The sequence below is a fragment of the Salvelinus sp. IW2-2015 genome, linkage group LG1 (assembly GCF_002910315.2).
Source record: "Salvelinus sp. IW2-2015 linkage group LG1, ASM291031v2, whole genome shotgun sequence".
NCBI lineage: Eukaryota > Metazoa > Chordata > Actinopteri > Salmoniformes > Salmonidae > Salvelinus > Salvelinus sp. IW2-2015.
The window spans coordinates 23,932,835-23,954,485 of NC_036838.1; the positions used below are offsets into that span (position 1 = coordinate 23,932,835).

General features: G+C 42.8%; 1 protein-coding gene across 2 annotated transcripts; it reads right to left on the bottom strand.

Annotated features, from left to right (window-relative positions):
- Nucleotides 1-1,004: 1,004 nt before the first annotated feature.
- Nucleotides 1,005-21,619, bottom strand: slc25a34 (solute carrier family 25 member 34). 2 transcript variants are annotated; one of them, XM_023986482.2, is made up of 8 exons: nt 21,536-21,619; nt 20,591-20,624; nt 19,418-19,457; nt 14,566-15,685; nt 9,546-9,611; nt 5,243-5,395; nt 4,441-4,575; nt 1,005-4,257 (listed from the first exon to the last, which is right to left on the bottom strand). In XM_023986482.2, the coding sequence occupies exons 4-8, from the start codon at nt 15,088-15,090 to the stop codon at nt 4,075-4,077; spliced, it is 1,062 nt and encodes a 353-aa protein (XP_023842250.1). In that variant the 5' UTR covers nt 15,091-15,685; nt 19,418-19,457; nt 20,591-20,624; nt 21,536-21,619; the 3' UTR covers nt 1,005-4,074. The 2 variants fall into 2 exon arrangements, with proteins under 2 accessions (XP_023842250.1, XP_023842258.1); XM_023986490.3 differs by lacking the exons at nt 1,005-4,257; nt 4,441-4,575; nt 20,591-20,624; nt 21,536-21,619 and adding an exon at nt 4,582-5,079 and having other exon boundaries at nt 19,418-19,588.
- Nucleotides 21,620-21,651: the final 32 nt, after the last annotated feature.

The following is a 21,651-nucleotide window of genomic DNA, read 5'->3' on the forward strand; positions in this document are numbered from 1 at the left end:
CATCAGGATATGAATCACAGCTGACCTGGTACATTATTTGCTGCCTCCACTCTTTCAGTTTCCATGACTCAATATTTTGGACAAAAACAGATGAATGTAACTAAGGCTGGGAATGTCAATACAATCAAACCAGCAAGGGCAATGATCACAAGTCAGTCATAACGTGGCTAATAGGCTAGTGTATCTACACTGCTCAAAAAAATAAAGGGAACACTAAAATAACACATCCTAGATCTGAATGAATGAAATATTCTTATTAAATACTTTTTTCTTTACATAGTTGAATGTGCTGACAACAAAATCACACAAAAATGATCAATGGAAATCAAATTTATCAACCCATGGAGGTCTGGATTTGGAGTCACACTCAAAATTAAAGTGGAAAACCACACTACAGGCTGATCCAGGCTGATCCCAACTTTGATGTAATGTCTTAAAACAAGTCAAAATGAGGCTCAGTAGTGTGTGTGGCCTCCACGTGCCTGTATGACCTCCCTACAACGCCTGGGCATGCTCCTGATGAGGTGGCGGATGGTCTCCTGAGGCATCTCCTCCCAGACCTGGACTAAAGCATCCGCCAACTCCTGGACAGTCTGTGGTGCAACGTGGCGTTTGTGGATGGAGCGAGACATGATGTCCCAGATGTGCTCAATTGGATTCAGGTCTGGGGAACGGGCGGGCCAGTCCATAGCATCAATGCCTTCCTCTTGCAGGAACTGCTCGACCCCACATGAGGTCTAGCATTGTCTTGCATTAGGAGGAACCCAGGGCCAACCGCACCAGCATATGGTCTCACAAGGGGTCTGAGGATCTCATCTCGGTACCTAATGGCAGGCAGGCAGGCTACCTCTGGCGAGCCCATGGAGGGCTGTGCGGCCCCCCAAAGAAATGCCACCCCACACCATGACTGACCCACCTCTCATGCTACCATGCTTTATTTTTTTGAGCAGTGTACTTCAGTTCAAGTTATTTTTCATTTCTGTCATCGAATCTTTAGACACACATAAGTCAAGGCATTTTTATTTTCACACATTGCATGGAAAAGACAAACATATAAGTAAAACTGTAGGCTCAATATTATCCAGGTCACTAACCCAGACTAAAAAGCACATATTACATGGACTTGGTGATCTGACCAAACTTAATCTTGTTTCATCAAGAATGGGCCTTCTAGTGCACAGTTTGACTTTTGACCTTAAGGCTTAGTCATGGAGTGAGCCTCATCTTACATATCAACCTTCAACATCACTGTCCAGCAATTTGCAGTGTCTATAAAATCAAACTGAGATAGATCGAGTTTTTTAAGTCAAGTAATATACACTGAATGTACTAAACATTAGGAACATTTCATGCTTTTTCCATGACATAGACTGACCAGGTGAATCCAGGTGAAAGCTATGATCCCTTATTTATGTCACTTGTTAAATCAATTTCAATCAGTCTAGATGAAGGGGAGGAGACAGGTTAAAGAAGGATTTTTAAGCCTTGAGACAAGTGAGACATGGATTGTGCATGTACAGTGGCTTGCGAAAGTATTCACGCCCCTTGGCATTTTTCCCATTTTGTTGCCTTACAACCTGGAATTAAAATAGATTATTGGGGGGATTGTATCATTTGATTTACATAACATGCCTACCACTTTGAAGATGCAAAATATTTTTTATTGTGAACAAACAAGAAATAGGACAAAAAAACTGAAAACTTGAGCGTGCATAACTATTCACCCCCCCAAAGTCAATACTTTGTAGAGCCACCTTTTGCAGCAATTACAGCTGCAAGTCTCTTGGGGTATGTCTCTATAAGCCTGGCACATCTAGCCACTGGGATGTTTGTCCATTCTTCAAGACAAAACTGCTCCAGCTCCTTTAAGTTGGTGTCACACCCTGATCTGTTTCACCTGTCCTTGTGATTGTCTCCACCCCCTCCAGGTGTCGCTTATTTTCCCTGGTGCATTTATCCTTGTGTTTCCTGTTTCTCTGTGCCAGTTTGTCTTGTATGTTCAAGTCAAACAGCATGTTTGTCCCGTGCGCCTGCTTTTCTATTATCTTTTACTAGTCCTCCCGGTTTTGACCTTTGCCTGTTTTTCTGGACTCCATTCCTGCCTGCCCTGACCTTGAGCCTGCCTGCCATTCTGTACCTCTGTAACTCTGAACTGGTTTTGACCTTTTGCCTATCCATGACCATTTTATTGCCTACCCCTTTTGGATTGTTAATAAACAGCTTGGACTCAAACCATCTGCCTCCTGTGTCTGCATCTGGCCTTATAGTTGGATGGGTTCCACTGGTGTACTGCAATCTTTAAGTCATACCACAGATTCTCAATTGGATTGAGGCCTGGGCTTTGACTAGGCCATTCCAAGACATTTAAATGTTTCCCCTTAAACCACTCTAGTGTTGCTTTAGCAGTATGCTTAGGGTCATTGTCCTGCTGGAAGGTGAACCTCTGTCCCAGTCTCAAATCTCTGGAAGACAAACATGTTTCCCTTCAGAAGTCACATAATTAGTTAAATAACGCCCACCTGTGTGCAATCTAAGTGTCACATGAACTGTCACATGCGCTCAGTATATAGACACCTGTTCTGACAGGCCCCAGAGTCTGCAACACCAAGCAAGTGGCACTATGAAGACCAAGGAGCTCTCCAAACAGACCAGGGACAAAGTTGTGGAGAAGTACAGATCAGGGTTGGTTTATAAAATAAACTTTGAACATCCCACAGAGCACCATTAAATCCATTATTAAAACATGGAAAGAACATGGCACCACAACAAACCTGCCAAGAGAGGACCGCCCACCAAAACTCACAGCCTAGGCTAGGAAGGCATTAAATCAGAGGCAACAAAGAGATGCCAAAGATAAACTTGAAGGAGCTGCAAAGCTCCACAGCGGAGATTGGAGTATCTGTCCATAGGACCACTTTAAGCCGTACACTCCACAGAGCTGGACTTTACGGAAGAGTGGCCAGAAAAAAATAAGCAAACACTTTTGGTGTTCGCCAAAAGGCATGTGGGAGACTCCCCAAACATATGGAAGAACGTACTCTGGTCAGATGAGACTAAAATCTAGCTTTTTAGCCATCAAGGAAACCGCTATGTCTGGCGCAAACTCAACACATCATCACCCCGAGAACAATGAAGCATGGTGGTGACAGCATCATGCTGTGGGGATTTTTTCATCCGCAGGGACTGGGAAACTGGTCAGAATGGAAGGAATGATGGATGGCGCTAAATACAAGGAAATTCTTGAGGTAATTGGTTGCACCAGATCTTATTTAGGGGCTTCATAGCAAAGCGGGTGAAGTAATTTTTTCACTTCACCAATTTAGACTATTTTGTGTATGTCCATTACATGAAATCCAAATAAAAATCAATTTAAATACAGATTGTAATGCAACAAAATAGGAAAAACGCCAAGGGGTGAATACTTTTACAAGGCACTGTATGCCATTCAGAGGGTGATTGGACAAAATAAAATATTTAAATGCCTTTGAATGGGGATTGGTAGTAGGTGCTAGGCGCACCGGCTTGAGAGTGTGTCAAGAACTCCAACGCTGCTGGGTTTTTCACACTCAACAGTTTCCAATGTGTATCAAGAATGGTCCACCACCCAAAGGGCATCCAGCCAACTTGACACAACTGTGGGAAGCATTGGTGTCAACATGGACCAGCATCCCAGTGGAACATTTTCAACACCTTGTGGAGTCCATGCCCAGATGAATTGAGGCTGTTTTGAGGGCAAAAGGGGGTGCAACTCAATAATGTTTTGTACACTCAGTGTATATCAAGCCATTATGTATCCTTCCTGTTAACCAGTGAGGGAGTGCAAGTCTATTCTGTGGAATTGAGAGCGTCTCCTTCTCCTCGTCTCTCCTTCTCTCAACCAACTTTCCACACTGGCATCACAAAGAGCGTCTACTGCTCGTCTCTACCAACGGACCAGTCATTCATTCAACTCTGTCCACCATATGAGGCTTTTGTCTTAGCTCCGGCTCTGATGAAGACAGCAGGCAAAAACATGTTTTCATTTTAAAATCAACTTCCAGTGTCCTCCAAGATTTGCTGAATATCCTCTTCTCTTCAGCTCTGCTTCTGGACGTCCTGAAAGGCCCGTTGTCTCATCAGGTCCCAGAAGAGCATGCTTAGAACAGTGTGAGGGCACAGGCGGAAGAACACCGGGCCCATACCTTTATACAGCCCCAGAAGACCCTCTGTCCGGCACACCTTCACAAGACAGTCTGAGAAGCCCAGGTACAGGCGACCCTAATAGACAGGCAAGAGAGGCAGAGAATAAATCTGTGAGTTCAATGGCTAAGAGCCAGAGGTATACAGTATATGGAGAAGGCAAGGTTCTGCTTAGAAACCAAAACCAGGGAATATCAGGGTGAAATAGGCAATTACAATGATGGTGGACAAAGGAAAAGGAGATATTGAAAATAGGCTCACCCTATGACGCTCATCCACTGGCTGGTTGTAGAGGCGTGTGCTGATGACGTCAAACGGAGTCATGGTGATCGTCACGGCGACTCCACTGATACAGGCAGCTGTCAAGGCAACCAGCCAGCTGTTTGGACTGTACCACTACAAGGGCACAGAGAGAGAAATCAACCAACTGTAGAGGTGAAAGATTATTCATATCTTGATCAAATCAAACTTTATTTGTCACGTGTGCCAAATACAACAGGTGTAGACCTTACCGTGAAATGCTTACTTACAAGCCCTTAACCAACAATGCAGTTCAAGAAAGAGTTAAGAAACTATTTACAAAATAAACTAAAGTAACACAATAAAATAACAATAACGAGGCTATATAAAGGGTACCGGTACCGGGTCAATGTGCGGGGGTACAGGTTAGTCTAGGTAATTTGTACATGTAGGTAGGGGTAAAGTGACTATGCATAGATAAACAGTAAGTAGCAGCAGTGTAAAAACAAATGGAGAGGGGGGTCAATATAAATGGTCCGGGTGACCATTTGATTAATTGTTCAGCAGTCTTCTGGCTTGGGGGTAGAAGCTGTTAAGGAGCCTTTTGGTCCTAGATTTGGCGTTCCGGTACCGCTTGATGGGTACTTGTATGAAATGTACCTTCGAAAATAGTTTTAAACACACTCAAAATCTTTCAATAGTTTTATATACACCATCCTTATCTGCTGATACCGTATGTACAGGTCATTCTGCATGTGTGACACCTGGCTTAATGCAATACACACGACAGCCTGCGAGTGTGATAGATGGTTTCTATAGTTACCTGTAGGCGTGCCACCCATTCCTTGGCGGAGCTGAAGGTGGCCAGTTGGGCGGCTGATCCCACCATCACTCGAGGCACAGCTCCGTTCACACCCCTCCACAGCCCCACCACGCCCTCCCGCCGGTAGATATTGGCGAAGGCACTCGACACACCCTGATTGAGGGAAATTCAGACGAAAAACAAAACATTTTACGAGGGAGAAAAGTTGGAAGTGTCGAGCCAGTCCACCTGAATACAGGTAGCTTTCCTCTTCACTCCATGCAGTTTGGGTTTAGGGTCAACCACTCTACAGAAACAGCATGTTGCCATATCCTATAGATGATCAAGGCAAAGCTGGACAAAGGGGGTGTTGTAGGTGCAGTTTTTCTCAACCTCAGAAAAGCCTTTGACACTGTTAACCACAATGTCCTCCTTTCCAAGCTATCCAACTTCAACATTTCGTCAAGTGCTTTCAAATGGATTGTGTCTTATCTGGCAGGCCAGATGCAATGTGTTTGGATTAACGGTGAACTATCCTCACCAAGGGATTGCACTGTGGGAGTGCCACAGGGGTCAATCCTGAGCCCTTTGTTACTCAGCCTCTATATGAATGACCTTCCATCTGTATTCCAGGGTGTGGATATTCAAATGTACGTGGATGATACAGTTCTATATACGCATTTCTATGCTGATGAAGTGGCAAGCAGTATCATTATAAAAAGTAGCTGAATGGCTCAACCTCTCCTGTCTCACCCTCAATGTGGGAAAAACGGTAGCCATGTACTTCTTCACAAAACTAAACAAACAGGCTTACTCGGACATACTTATTCAAGGACAGAAAAATGTAAACAGTCACCTAGTTTAAATATCTGTGCATTATACTTTGAACTTGTAAAAAACATTAAGATGTCCAGCAAAATCAGATAGTCGTTCAAATTTTCGATACATCAGGTACCAAAATGTATTTACATGCAATGATCTTCTCCCACCTGTCTTATTGTATCATCAGCTGGTTTCAAGCCAATGAAACATAACTGAAACCCCTTCGATCTCTATATAAACAAGCACTGAAGATCCTGGACAGGAAATCACGTCCTTACCATCACTGCAATATTCTCCCCAAGTACAATCTGTTCCATTTCGATAACATGGTTTTTCTCAGGTGTTTGTCTAGTTTGTAAGATTATCAACAATGTTGCCCCCCCACCTCTGAAAGATTTTGGCATATTAAGCTCTGAACAAAACAGCAGAATCACCCGGACATCCACAAGAGGAGTCTGTGTCATTCCTAAAAGAAAACACCTTTGGGCAGTCAGCGTTCTCCACCTCCGGCATCAGGAAACAGAATTCCATCCCCTCTACTTTAAGAAACACTAGTGACTTTAAATCCTTTTCCGTGCAGGTCAAATCATGGATCAAGGCGCATCAATCCTGCACACATTGACTAATTCTTAATGCACTCAAGTCTCCTGAATTTGTTGTATTTTATGTTTCCTGTATTTCTTTTAATCTGTTATCCTACTATACTACTGTATGACTGATGTGCATTTAGCTATGTTTATGTATTCAGTTATGTTTAGTTAGGGACTGCAGACGGAAATTATCTGTGCTTAGCTAACTCTGGTGCGAACATCATATTTCACTGTCTGAAATCTTTAATTGCACATGGTCCCTTTAAAATAAACTACTGCTACTACCATATATAGTGCTTCTCGCTGTTGAATGTGAAAATGTTTTCTTATCGAAATCCCTCCCTGAAGTATGGACATTTTTTTACTATTAAGTTATCAACTCTGCGCTGACATCACTTGTGGATACTTTGCCCACAAATGGCAGTGTGTCAGGGTATTGGACAGCTTCAGCCTATGGAACACAAAGGGATATTGTGACAGCTTTACAATAGCAAACCTACATACAGTTGAAGTCGGAAGTTTACATACACTTAGGTTGGCATCATTAAAACTCGTTTTTCAACCACTCCACAAATTTCTTGTTAACAAACTATAGTTTTGGCAAGTCAGTTAGGACATCTACTTTGTGCATGACGCAAGTAATTTTTCCAAAAATTGTTTACAGACAGATTATTTCACTTGTAATTCACTGTATCATAATTCCAGTGGGTCAGAAGTTTACATACACTAAGTTGACTGTGCCTTTAAACAGCTTGGAAAATTCCAGAAAATGATGTCATGGCTTCAGAAGCTTATGATAGGCTAATTTACATAATTTGAGTCAATTGGAAGTGTACCTGTGGATGTATTTCAAGGCCTACCTTCAAACTCAGTGCCTCTTTGCTTGACATCATGGGAAAATCAAAAGAAATCAGCCAAAAATTGTAGACCTCCACAAGTCTGGTTCATCCTTGGGAGCAATTTACAAATGCCTGAAGGTACCACGTTCATCTGTACAAACAATAGTACACAAGTATAAACACCATGGGACCACGCAGCCATCATACCGCTCAGGAAGGAGACTCGTTCTGTCTCCTAGAGATGAACGTACTTTGGTGCAAAAAGTGCAAAACCTGTCTCTTATACACATCTAGATGTGTATAAGAGACAGGTGTAAAGGCAACGCTACCAAATACTAATTGAGTGTATGTAACCTTCTGACCCACTGGGAATGTGATGAAAGAAATAAAAGCTGAAATAAATCATTCTCTCTACTCTGTCTCTTATACACATCTAGATGTGTATAAGAGACAGCTAATGTCCTCTGGTCTGATGAAACAAAAATAGAACTGTTTGGTCATAATGACCATTGTTATGTTTAGAGGAAAAAAGGGGAGGCTTGCAAGCCGAAGAACACCATCCCAACTGTGAAGCACGGGTTGGCAGCATCATGTTGTGGGGATGCTTTGCTGCAGGAGGGTCTGGTGCACTTCACAAAATAGATGGCATCATGAGGGTGGAAAATTATGTGAATATATTGAAGCAACATCTCAAGACATCAGTCAGGAAGTTAAAGCTTGGTCACAAATGGGTCTTCCAAATGGACAATGACCCCAAGCATACCCCCAAAGTTGTGGCAAAATGGCTTAAGGACAACAAAGTCAAGGTATTGGAGTGGCCATCACAAAGCCCTGACCTCAATCCTATAGAAAATTTGTGGGCAGAACTGAAAAAGTGTGTGCGAGCAAGGAGGCCTACAAACCTGACAGTTACACCAGCTCTGTCAGGAGGAATGGGCCAAAATTCACCCAACTTATTGTGGGAAGCTTGTGGATGGCTACTCGCAACGTTTGGCCCAAGTTAAACAATTTAAAGGCAACGCTACCAAATACTAATTGAGTGTATGTAACCTTCTGACCCACTGGGAATGTGATGAAAGAAATAAAAGCTGAAATAAATCATTCTCTCTACTATTATTCCGACATTTCACATTCTTAAAATAAAGTGGTGATTCTAACTGACCTAAGACAGGGAATTTTTACTCGGATAAAATGTCAGGAATTGTGAAAAACTGAGTTTAAATGTATTTGGCTAAGGTGTATGTAAACTTCCGACTTCAACTGTACCTTAGATCTATACATTGGCTTTGATCTTTATTGTAAGGGTGTGAACAGTTTGCCTGATGACCAACACTGAATTATTCCGCTGGTGTTTGTTCACTACGTACTGTACTTCAGTCTGAGACTGCCAACGTTGAAGTCGTTTGTGGCGACATCAAAATGAGGGGTGTTGTACAAAACAAAGTCATCAGCGCTGGGATCATCTCTAACCAATCAGAGTATCAAAGACAAGTCCTGGCTCTGGCCCAACCCATCGGTTTCTGGGACAAATCAGAACGGTTAAAATGCATTTGCGTTCTAGAAATCATCGTGGAGGTGCTCAGATCCAGACTCATAGCGGCGAAGAAGCTAACGTCCATGGGCGTGGCGTAGCGTTTGGCCGGAAGCAAGGAGTTTGGGTAGCCATGCAAATGAACAGTGCCTTGACAAAATGAGCTCAAAAGGGCCACACTACATCCCTTAACAGGGTTTTAAAAATAAATCCCTGTGCTTGTCTTTATCTTGGTGATTACAGTATCAGTCACAAAGGTCGTGTGTTGTTGTTTCGTTGACACCACTCCACGCCTCTGTTTGCATGTTACTGATTGGCTGGTGGTTGTGAAACGTGTCACTAGGGTTCACACGGATATGGTTAGTTATGCTGGGGGTGGGCTGAGGAAGTAGGGGAGTGAGAGAGGGATGTGAGCCAAAATGATAGAGTGGGATTGGAAACAAAGTGACATATTGATACAACATGAAGGACTGGTGTAGAGCCCGAACAACTAGAGAATACTGGGTCCAACTGTTTCACGCACATGCGCACACACTCCTCACCTGATGGTTGTGCTGGTGACCCACTGCGATGGCCTCGACTGTCTGGGCCTGCAGATGTGTCTTCACCTGTGGAGGAAACATAAGACACTTGCTGCAATGTATTTTATACCAGAGGCGGCTGATGGGAGGAGCTATAGGAGGACAGGCTCATTGGAAGAGAGCTGGAATGGAATACATGGAACGGCATCAAACACATCAAACATATGGAAACCACATGTTTGACTCCGTCCCATTCATTCCATTCCAGCCATAACAGTGAGCCCGTCCTCCAATAGCTCCTCCCACCAGCCTCCGCTGTTGTATACCCATTTTACATACACAGCATTGCAAAGAGAAACGTTGCATTACGCCTCCCCATAATAACAGAGGCACAACCCCGTCACTAAATAGAGACACACTGTTCAGTGGGTACACCTGGTATGAGTTATGTAACATGTGCATGTTTTTTGAGCACTCTGCACACACATGTACACACATCCCTTCAGGATGCTCATGACCTCCATTTCACATCTCTCCTTCTCTCTCTCTGAACGACCATTATTCAGCTTACTGAGATGACACTGCACACTGACTGGGTCTAGAAACCTGAGTTGGGCTCTCACAGTACACATGCACAGACACCCGAGTCGGACCCCTCCCTGCTTCTTCTCACACACCGGGTGCAACCAAAAATAGCCTCCCATCTCTTTCTCTTTGAATCTCTCTCGCTCTCTCTTTACTTCATATACTGCCAAAAAGCATAGGAGGGAGTGCTGGGGAGTATTTTGGGTAGTGGTTGGAAGTAGGTACGTGCCGGGTATATTTAGTGACCCAGATTCTCACAAACATATCACCATGCAGATTATATAGTGTTTCCACGATGCTGCTGAGGTCAGATGGCGACATTGAGGTACATTGAGCAACAGATGCAGCCTAGACAACAACAGCAGCCGGAGTATATGAGAGCCACCTTGGGGTACACAAGTTATACAACTGCCTTAACTCATGGAGAAATACACAGCCACTGTAGAAGTCACTGCCCTTCGCAAAGTAGAAACACAACAGATTTGTATTTATAGTACCAACACAAACACGTCAAGTTCTCATAACAGGGAAAATGGCTGGGGCAATATTACTACCCGCACACACAATAAATGAATGATACAAACAAACACTGTCACACTTACGGACAGATCTACACTTATTTTTTTTTCTTTGGGGAGGGAAATGCGTTTTTCTCTGGTTTACATCTGCTCTTCTGTTCATATTGTCCCTAATGGCTTGACTTGCTTTTGATATTACTGTAATAAAGTTAAGAAACGTTTGTGAAGGTTTGGTATGGTGTGGCTATTATTAAGCATTAGCTACTGCGGGCTTATGATATGAAGGCAGTGCGCCCCGGCGCTCCAACTGACTCTGACAGTTGAACTTGAGGTGAGGAAGAATGTTTCAGGCCTGCCAGAGTTACTCCTACAATCTAACAATATAACACTTATCTTTATACAAAATATTCAGATTGGAAATGTACCAATTACACTCCTTCTGTACATCTATATCTGTATAGCAGATATAGATGTAGCCACCTGACATAAAGAAATGCATGTTAGTGTCATAGCATGCCACCGGCATTTCGCTCTCTTTCTGGGGTTAGGACTAAGTTTATCTTCCTTTATTTATATATATACAGTACCAGTCAAAATTTTGGACACACCTACTCATTCCAGGCTTCCTCTTTATTTGTACTATTTTCTACATTGTAGAATAATAGTGAAGACATCAACACTATGAAATAACACATATGGAATCATGTAGGAAGCATAAAAGTGTTAAACAAATCAAAATATATTTTATATTTGAGATTCTTCAAAGTAGCCACCCTTTGCCTTGATGACAGCTTTGCACACTCTTGGCATTCTCTCAACCAGCTTCATGAGGTAGTCACCTGGAGTGCCTTGTTAAAAGTTAATTTGTGGAATTTCTTTCCTTCTTAATGCGTTTAAGCCAATCAGTTGTGTTAAGACAAGGTTCTTCCTTTAAAAGTTGCGGCGTACTGCAGCACAGCCTGCGGGGTGCCGCAGAATTCTATGGCATTATTATTTAAGTGTCAGCCATTGTTGCCAGAATGACGCAATTTACCACAATCTGCCACCATCTACCACAAACGGTCGCGGCATAAGCTCATATCTTTTAAAGGAAGAACCACAGTAGGGGTGGTATAAAAAAGATAGCCCTATTTGGTAAAAGACCAAGTCCATATTATGGCAAGAACAGCTCAAATAAACAAAGAGACACGACAGTCCATCATTACTTTAAGACATGAAGGTCTGTCAATCTGAAAAATGTCAAGAACTTTGAAAGTTGCTTCAAGTGCAGTTGCAAAAACCATCAAGCACTATGATGAAACTGGCTCTCACGAGGACCGCCACAGGGAAGGAAGACCCAGAGTTACCTCTGCTGCAGAGGATAAGTTCATTAGAGTTACTAGCCTCAGAAATTGCAGCCCAAATAAATGCTTCAGAGTTCAAGTAACACACATGTTCAGAGGAGACTGCATGAATCAGGCCTTCATGGTTGAATTTCTGCAAAGAAACCCCTACTAAAGGACACCAATAATAAGAAGAGACTTGCTTGGACCAAGAAACATGAATAATGGACATTAGACCGGTGGAAATCTGTCCTTTGCTCTGATGAGTTCAAATTTGAGATTTTTGTTTCCAATCGCTGTGTCTTTGTGAGACGCAGCGTAGGTGATCGGATGATCTCCGCATGTGTGGTTCCCACCTTGAAGCATGGAGGAGGAGGTGTGATGGTGTGGGGGTGCTTTGCTGTTGACATGTTCAGTGATTTATTTAGAATTCAAGGCGCACTTAACCAGCATGGCTACCACAGCATTCTGCAGCGATACGCCATCCCATCTGTTTTGGGCTCAGTGGGACTATCATTTGTTTTTCAACAGGACAATTACCCAACACACCTCCAGGCTGTGTAAGGGCTATTTGACCAAGAAGTAGAGTGATGGACTGCTGCATCAGATGACCTGGCCTCCACAATCACCCGACCTCAACCCAATTGAGATGGTTTGGGATGAGTTGAACAGTTTTTGATTACTACATGATTCCATTTGTGCTATTTCATAGTTTTGATGTCTTCACTATTATTCTACAATGTAGAAAATAGTAATAAAAAGTTTTAAAAAACCTTGAATGAGTACAGTGGACACGTAAGCCTATAGGCCTATGCATGCAATACCCTGATACATTTAGTACTCAAATCTCTGAGAGCTGAACCGTGAGGTGGACAATTATTATTTTAGGAAAGTTGCCTTAAACCAATAATAAATAAAAAACCTTTTTAACCTTTATTTACAAATTCTTATTTACAATGACAGCCTAGGAACAGTGGGTTAACAGCCTTGTTCAGGGGCAGAATGACAGATTTTTACCCTGTCAGTTTGGGGATTCAATCTAGCAACCTTTTGGTTACTGGCCCAACACTCTAACCACTAGGCTACCTGTCGCCCCAAAATAGGCTATAAAGTTTTGCACATGCTACACATCGAAACACAAGGAATATTGTTTTTGTCATTTGTTATAGCTGTTTTTAAGGACACGTAAATGTGGCTCATTTGGCCAACATCCCTCACTTATTGATGGTGCTGGCTGCACCAGGTTGGATCTGAATGCATATGGATGTCGGTAAAATTTCTCAAATGTCCGGTAAAGTGAAATCTTCCCTGTCATGACGTCCGGTGCCAAATTTTCCTGAAGGAAACTATGAAATGGCATATTGTTTATATGAAGACTTTATAATATTCACATGAAAATCTGTCACCAATTGGATGGAAACCTAGTTATAGTATAGACACCCTAAAGACTCTAGCAATTGTCTAGTGTCACTTTGATTACGTTTGCACATCATGGTTCACCAGCAGCCCCAAACATCTAAAGAATAAGCTACCAGCCAAACAAGCTTGTAAGAATTGTACTTATACTCCCCTCCTCATACTCATCTGGAGGTTGAGCATTTTTTTGTCTCTATCTATGTAATTGTATATGTATTTCTGTATATAAAAAAAAAATGGTCCCCATTGGAAATAAGTCCCGACTTCTTTGTGCAATCCTGGTCACTTAAAAATCTTTGTGTCAATATGTATTTTTTTAACTGACAAATCAATCAATCCAAACTGTGCAGCAGACAATTGATGAATGGAAAGAGACGTCTGTTACAAAATACCAAAAAAGTTGAATGACATTCAGAGATTGTCAGGCCAAGCCTTCGATACTGGGTAAGCCGACAAGGTAGGGAGGGATGTGTTGTCTGTTGGTCAAGATTGTCTACTTATTGTGGTGTTGAAAACGCAAAGCGTGATATTGAAGTGCCTGAAGTCGGTATGCTTTGTTTATTGGTTGTGTGGTGCATTCGCACAGAAACCTGTTGGTGGAAAATTTGTTGCAATAATTTTATATAATTATAAATATGACATCAAAATGTTTCAAATCTGATAGCTGATCATTGTCTGCAGCCGGCTCTGATTGTAGTGTAACGAAACAGGTAGGGAGAGTGAGCTCGTCTGTGGTGGTCGGCTTACACTCAACCATCTGGCCCGTAGCACTGCGTGGCATCGACTGTCCCACAAAAGCATGCTGTAGTCGATATCCATGTTTATAAACACAGGGTTGCAGTTATTATTATTTTTGGTCGTAAACATTATTTTGAGTTAATTCTATAAGAGGGGATAATATTTTTAATGTTGGGGAGGGGGGTGCATTTTTTTTCATGACACCTTGAGTTGGAACAGTGCCCCCCCAGTAAATGTATATCTGTCCCTTATCATTACACTTCACAAGGTATCCATGCACGGAGTGCTCAAAGAGCATTTGCTGTGAAAATTGGGGCACATACTCCAGGGTGAACACTGTTAATATTGTAAGATCTGTACATGGCAATATGACACCCTAAGTACCCTCCATATCTCCTTACCTCATCCAAAGCTATGCACTATGAGAGCGACAACAATACAACAAAGATGTATGCTACTCACCAGATAGGCAGGAGAGGCGATGAAGGCCCCCAGAGCCCCGGCCACGGCCCCTGACATCAGACTCCCTCCAGGGGCTGCGGTGACCCCCACGGTGTCACAGTAGGAGTAGAAGCCCAGCCTCACGCCGTTCATCAGACCCTGGTACATCAGCCCAGCCGAGAGCCCCTTCTGCAGCCCGCGGAGCCCGTCCGTCCTCCCCACCACCCACAGGGCCTGCAGCACCCCGCGGTAGTGCTGCCGGTAGGACCCCCGCGCCCGCAGCTCTCCCTGCAGCTGCAGCCGTGTCTTTACCACCTCCAGGGGGTTAGTGAACACACAGGCCCCGCAGCACGACAACGCTCCTAAGGCAAAGTCCAGCGGGGGCCACAGGGCCGGAGGCAGTTGAGGCGAGGGGACTGAGGTGGCCCGGGAAAAAGGGGGAACTGGGGATGTCATGGCAGCTGAATGGAGCTGAATGGAGTTGGAGCTGGGAGAGCTGAACGGAGAGTTTGTGGTGGGATCGTTCATGAGCTGGGTACCGGTCATTTCTGAAGGGTGCAGTGTCCAATGGTGCCCTTGGTGATGAGTCTACCCAGGCTATGGAAGGGCTCCTAGGTGGGTGAGAGGGTATGGAGTGTGACGGAGTGTGGGTATGGTGCATCTGATCACGAACGCGTGGTAGGAAACAGTGGGGTCAGAACTGTGTGGCAGGCAGCCTTGTGGTTAAGAGCGTTGGGCCTGTCGAGTCGTTGAAAAATCGGTCAATGTGCCTCTGGGCAAGGCGCTTAACCCTAAGAGCGTCTGCTAAATGACTGAAATGTAAAACTGTACAGCTGACTGTACAGAGTGGTACGATAAGAATTCAGCGATTACTTCCTGCTATGCCTGATATGTCACGTGACCTGTGCTCCTGTCACAGTGCTCCTCTGACATTGGTGCTCAGTGTTTCTGGGATGTTGTCCTGAGATGTCTTATGCCAGTCTCTTCATAAGTAGCTACATGTTGAGGTCCTCAATGTCCTTGAAAGCAAATCATTAGTTGTTTTTTTTCACTGAGCTAACGTGTCGAAATGTGAAATTATCACTGAGGAAGTCCAGCCAAGAGATCTAGCCCAACCCGAGAGCCAAGTACCTGCAGGATTCTGTAAAAGAATAAGGAAATCTTAGATTCTAGATTTCTGTTGCAATTCCTATGAAAAAAAAACATGTTACGAGGAGGGACTACATGTTCTGCTTTGGTTGCTTCTTTTGGTTCCATTTCTTTAGAGAATATGTAACAGGAGAGTAAGGAGGACAGCTGACACTACATTTCTTCCCAACAGAACTCAGTCACATAAGGGCCATTCCACAGTAACAGAATTACGCTGACTCAGATTTTTCACTTAAAAATGTATGCCAAACAAAAAACATTGATTTCAAAGTTTAACAAACCATCCAACTATATGCACAATGACTAATTTTAACAATTTGCACAGAAAACTTTACAAAACACATTTACTGGAAGAACTTTGGTAAAATCGCCGTACAGTCGAGCTCAGTAGAGTACAGTAAAGTATAGTTCAGTACAGTTGAGTACAGTACAATACATTAGAGTACTCAATTCTAGTGTGCTCTACTGTGTACTGCACTGAACTCTACTGTACAGTACAATAGAGGACTGTACTGAACTATACTCATATTTGTTTAAACTTTACTGTACTGTACTGTGCTGTGCAGAACTGTGCTCTCCAAAATTGTGCTCATAGAATATGTTATGATTGGTTCAGATTTGGTCTGGTCCAAATCTGAATCAATCATGGACGTCTATGTTTAAGCCAAATCAAAGACCGTACCAAAAATATAAGTTTGTAGATGTTGAAATCAAGGCCAGGGCTGACTGACCAAATTTCAACAACTTTTCAACATCCATGGACGTCCTGTGTCGGTCAGTGCTCAGTGGGTAAGGATGTTACAAGGCAACTCACACAAGGCAAATAATTTATCCAAATATAAGTGTTGATATTAGTTGGCAGGGATCTTTACTTCAACATTATTGTGTTTTGATGTATTTCTAATACCTTTAAAGACTTTCTGGTAGATGTTTTTTAAGGCTCATTTTCCATATGTTTGACCTTAAATCAAACCCTTTGCTTATTCCTAATTTTTAGGATAGAAAATGCATTCGGAAAGTATTCAGACCCCTTCCCTTTTTCACATTTCGCTACATTACAGCCTTATTCTAAAATGGATTAAATAAAAATGTTCCTCATCAATCTACACATAATACCCAAGCAAAAACTGTTTTTTGATTTTTTTCTCTCCAAATGTGTTAAAAATAAAAACAAATACTTTATTTACATACAGTAAGTATTCAGACACTTTGTTATGAGACTCGAAATTGAGCTCAGGTACATCCTGTTTCCATTGATCATCCTTAAGATGTTTCTACAACTTGATTGGAGTCCACCTGTGGTAAATTCAATTGATTGGACATGATTTGGAAAGGCACACACCTGTCTATATTAGGTCCCACAGTTGACAGTCCATGTCAGAGCAAAAACCAAGCCATGAGGTTGAAGGAATTGTCAACAGAGCCCCGAGACAGAATTGTGTCGACTCACAGATCCTGGGAAGGGTACCAAAACATTTCTGCAGCATTGAAGGTCCTCAAGAACACAGTGGCCTCCATCATACCTAAATGGAAGTTTGGAATCACCGAGACTCTTCCTAGAGCTGGCCGCCCGGCTAAACTGAGCAATCGGGTGAGAAGGGCCTTGGTCAGGGCCAAGAACACGATGGTCACTCTGACAGAGTTCCTCTATGGAGATGGGAGAACCTTCCAGAAGGACAACCACCTCTGCAGCACTCCACCAATCAGGCCTTTATGGTAGAGTAGCCTTGTCTTAAGTTGGTGATTTGAAGATATACCTCTAGTGGTGTGGGGGCTGTGCTTTGGCAAAGTGGGTGTGGTTATATCCTGCCTGGTTGGCCCTGTCCGGTGGTATCGTCGGACGGGGCCACATTGTCTCCCGACCCCTCCTGTCTCAGCCTCCAGTATTTGTGCTGCAGTAGTTTGTGTCGGGGGGATAGGGTCAGTCTGTTATATCTGGAGTATTTCTCCTGTCTTATCCAGTGTCCTATGTGAATTTAAGTATGCTCCCTCTAATTCTCTCTTTTTCTCTTTCTTTCTCTCTCTCTCTCTCTCGGAGGACCATGCCTCAGGACAACCTGGCCTGATGACTCCTTGCTGTCCCCCGGTCCACCTGGTCGTGCTGCTGCTCCAGTTTCAACTGTTCTGCCTGCGGCTATGGAACTCTGACCTGTTCACCAGACCTGCTACCTTGTCCCGGACCTGCTGTTTTCGACTCTCTCTCTATCGCAATTGCTGTCTCTAACTCTGATTGCTCGGCTATGAAAAACCAACTGACATTTACTCCTGAGGTGCTGACCTGTTGCACCCTCTACAACCACTGTGATTATTATTATTATTTGATCCTGCTGGTCATCTATGAACTTTTGAACATCTTGGCCATATAATCTCAACCCGGCACAGCCAGAAGAGGACTGGCCACCCCTCAGAGCCTGGTTCCTCTCTAGGTTTCTTCCTAGGTTCCTGCCTTTCTAGGGAGTTTTTCCTAGCCACCGTGCTTCTACATCTGCATCGCTTGCTGTTTGGGGTTTTAGGCTGGGTTTCTGTATTGCACTTTGTGACATCGGCTGATGTAAAAAGGGCTTTATAAATACATTTGATTGATTGATTGATAGAGTAGCCAGACGGAAGCCACTCCTCAGTAAAAGGCACATGACAGCCCGCTTGGAGTTCGCCAAAAGGCACCCAAAGGATCTCTCAGACCATGAGAAACATGATTCTCTGGTTTGATGAAACCAAGATTGACCTCTTTGGCCTGAATGCAAAGCGTCCCGTCTGGAGGAAACCTGGCACCATCCCTTCGGTGAAGCATGGTGGTGGTAGCATCATGCTGTGGGGATGTTTTCAGCAACAGGGACTGGGAGAGTAGTCAGGGTTGAGGGAAAGATGCCAAGACAACACAGGAGTGGCTTCGTGACAAGTTTCTGAATGTCTTTGAGTGGCCAAGCCAGAGCCCGGACTTGAACCCGATCGAACATCTCTGAAGAGACCTGAAAATAGCTGTGCAGCGACGCTCCCCATCCAACCTGACAGAGCTTGAGAGGATCTGCAGAGAAGAATGGGAGAAACTCACCAAATACAGGTGTGCCAAGCTTGTAGCGTCATACCCAAGAAGACTCAAGGCTGTAATCACTGCCAAAGGTGCTTCAACAGAGTACTGAGTAAAGGGTCTGAATACTTATGTAAATGTGATATTTCAGTTGTAGATTTTTTTTTATGCATGTGCAAAAATGTCAAAAAACCTGTTTTTGCTTTGTCATTATGGGGTATTGTGTGTAAATTGATGAGGGGGAAAAAAACAACGTAACAAAATGTGGAAAAAGTCAAGGGGTCTGAATACTTTCCGAATGCACTTTATATACGCCTTAATTAAAAAAAAATATATATATATAGACTCATAGCTTTCAATTGACACCCAATTTGACATGCTTTTATGAAAGTCACATGTTGGTGCTCATGGGTCCTTTTACATGGAAATAGCCATAACACTCATAAGAACAACCACCCATGCAGTTTGATCACTTTACAACTTATACATAGACAAACACACATCAACTACTAATAAGAGCACACAGATACACATACATACTCTACAATGACAGACATAAGCAGGGATCACAAGTTACAAAACAAGAACTTTGCACCGCTGTAATCAGACTGAAGTCTGAATCCCAGAGTGACTCGGCATAATCTGCACATTCCCACAATGGTCTGAATGTCTGATAACAAATTAAACTAAACTTACTCTTGTTGTGTTGTGGTCTTTTCCTCTCTGCTTCCCCTCCCTGCACAGCCAGACAGCATTAGTAAACATTTGTCCCCAGCAGTCCCATCCATTGTGGAAGTCTCCTCCTACTGCCTTAGGCCAGAGCCAATCAAGACTCTGGCCTGTCCGCCACCTCAACACAACCCCTACTCTGTTCCAACGGAAAGCTCTGCCCCCTGCCTTGGTCCTATGGATTGTCTCTGGGTAAAAGGTTATAGTTTTGAGAACAGAGGTGGAGTGTATAAGGGTGTAACTTAAGGGGAAAAGCACTGCTTTCAAATAGGACTAATCATGTGCTAAGGAAAAAGAGGTTTGTCTGGGATCCACAACAAAGAAAGTGACAAACTTTCTGTCTGTCCCTATTAAAAAAAGGCTGGTATTACCATCATATTCACAGTGGTAGGTTATTATAGTAGCTAAAAAACTGATAAGACAATTACTTCTTCATGAACAAATCACAACACTGGCCTTGAAAATTGGGGACAGCTTCAGTGGGTGTGGATACTCTTATACATTTGTTTTTCTTCAATGGATGGTTAAGTAGTGATTGTAATGGAGGAAGTTAATTCCTGTACTCAAACTGTCTTTTTTAGAACATAGCGTTTTGTTTCAAAATTACTGCCTTCGCCAAGAGCTCATACCAACGTCAGTTTTTCTTGTTTCCAATCCCCCATCCATTTGATTCTTGCTATAACCACAGGGGCCACTGGAGGCCCACATTGTCCCATTTGAGAAAGTTGCCACTACCGCACTGACTCACTAGTAAATCTCTTGAATTTCTTTGCACTATTTTTGCCTTCTCCAAATTTGAGGTACATAATGAAATGTTCAGTTGCTTCTCTTATTCATGATTTAACCTTGGAGTCCTTTATACCATTAGCACATCTGAAATAGGATTTTATCAAAAGTGTGTTAAGATCTGTGTGACAGAATTGAATCGTTATCTCTATAATACAAATGATTTGTAAATCAGAAAAAGATAATCCTGCCACAGCTTCCCTTCATCAGAGGACAACTTTAATTGTAATTTTTTTTACGTAAAAAAAATTGAACATCATTTTGAAAGTTTAAGCTTATTTACTGCATTTATATACAATTTAAAAAAACGTTTAAATGCCATTTGAATTACAGAAAAAAAATAGCTATTATCACCTTGGCTGCTGTAGGTTCATTCACCTCAGTCGATCTACAAACAAAAACGAAAATATGAAAAATTATTCACACTGACACTTAGCATCAGCGATGAAATGAAAACATATTACATTTTTAGAACTGTAATGGTAGCATTTTTATGCATTTTAATGTAGGCCTATAGATAAGACAGGCCATGTGGAGATGTTCATATTGAGTTTTAAGTTCCTAACTTGTTTGATATTAGTACATATTTTGTCAGGGGACCTCAAATGGGCCCCTGCCCCAAGTTTGGGAACCACTGTACTAACCTCTCCGTCTACTCTGCATGCATAGCAGCCTGCCTCAGCCTCACTACAGTCTGTCTCAGTAAAGCAAAGTTAGAGCGTATTTTTGCACCTGCTGAGGTAGGCTCCGTTAAACCTTAGCTTCTTACTTCATCCTTCTAACTGGCTAATACTAGCCAGAGTCCTTCAAAGTTACTGCAATAGAAGTCTCTGCCGGCAGATAGCAACTTGACGGATAGTGCCTTCAAAAAGTATTCACACCCTTTGACTTTTTCCACATTCTGTTGCGTTACTGCGGTCGCCATATTGAGCTGCAGCTACAGTACTCAAGATTCCACTCGTTCGCAGAGGCAGATCAAGAATATACGCGTTCTGAGCTTTGATGAACGCTGGGAGCAATATTTYGATGTTGACTCGTAATTTATTTTCATTGTGTGCATAATATATTTTCTACATGTGTTACTATACTTTTTTTTTTACTTTTTTTAACCTAGGTGTCCTATGTAATTATGGCCATACTTGGCATCCCCTCTTGGAACGTACTGTAGTGAAGGGTTTAGGATCTCAACTTTAGGTTCCCCCAAACATTTGACGACCCACAATATTTGCAGTAGGTGAACTCCATCTGTGTCCTTATCTAGCAGCTAACAATCACATGCTTAGCGTGTCAATAACCTACCATTAGAACATTCCACCCGTTGTCTTGGTCCCGCATATCAGGAAATTTACTCCGGAGTCTCGACGTTCCCGTCAGTTGTGTGATGTTTACTACTGCATCAAGGTTATGCCAAGCAG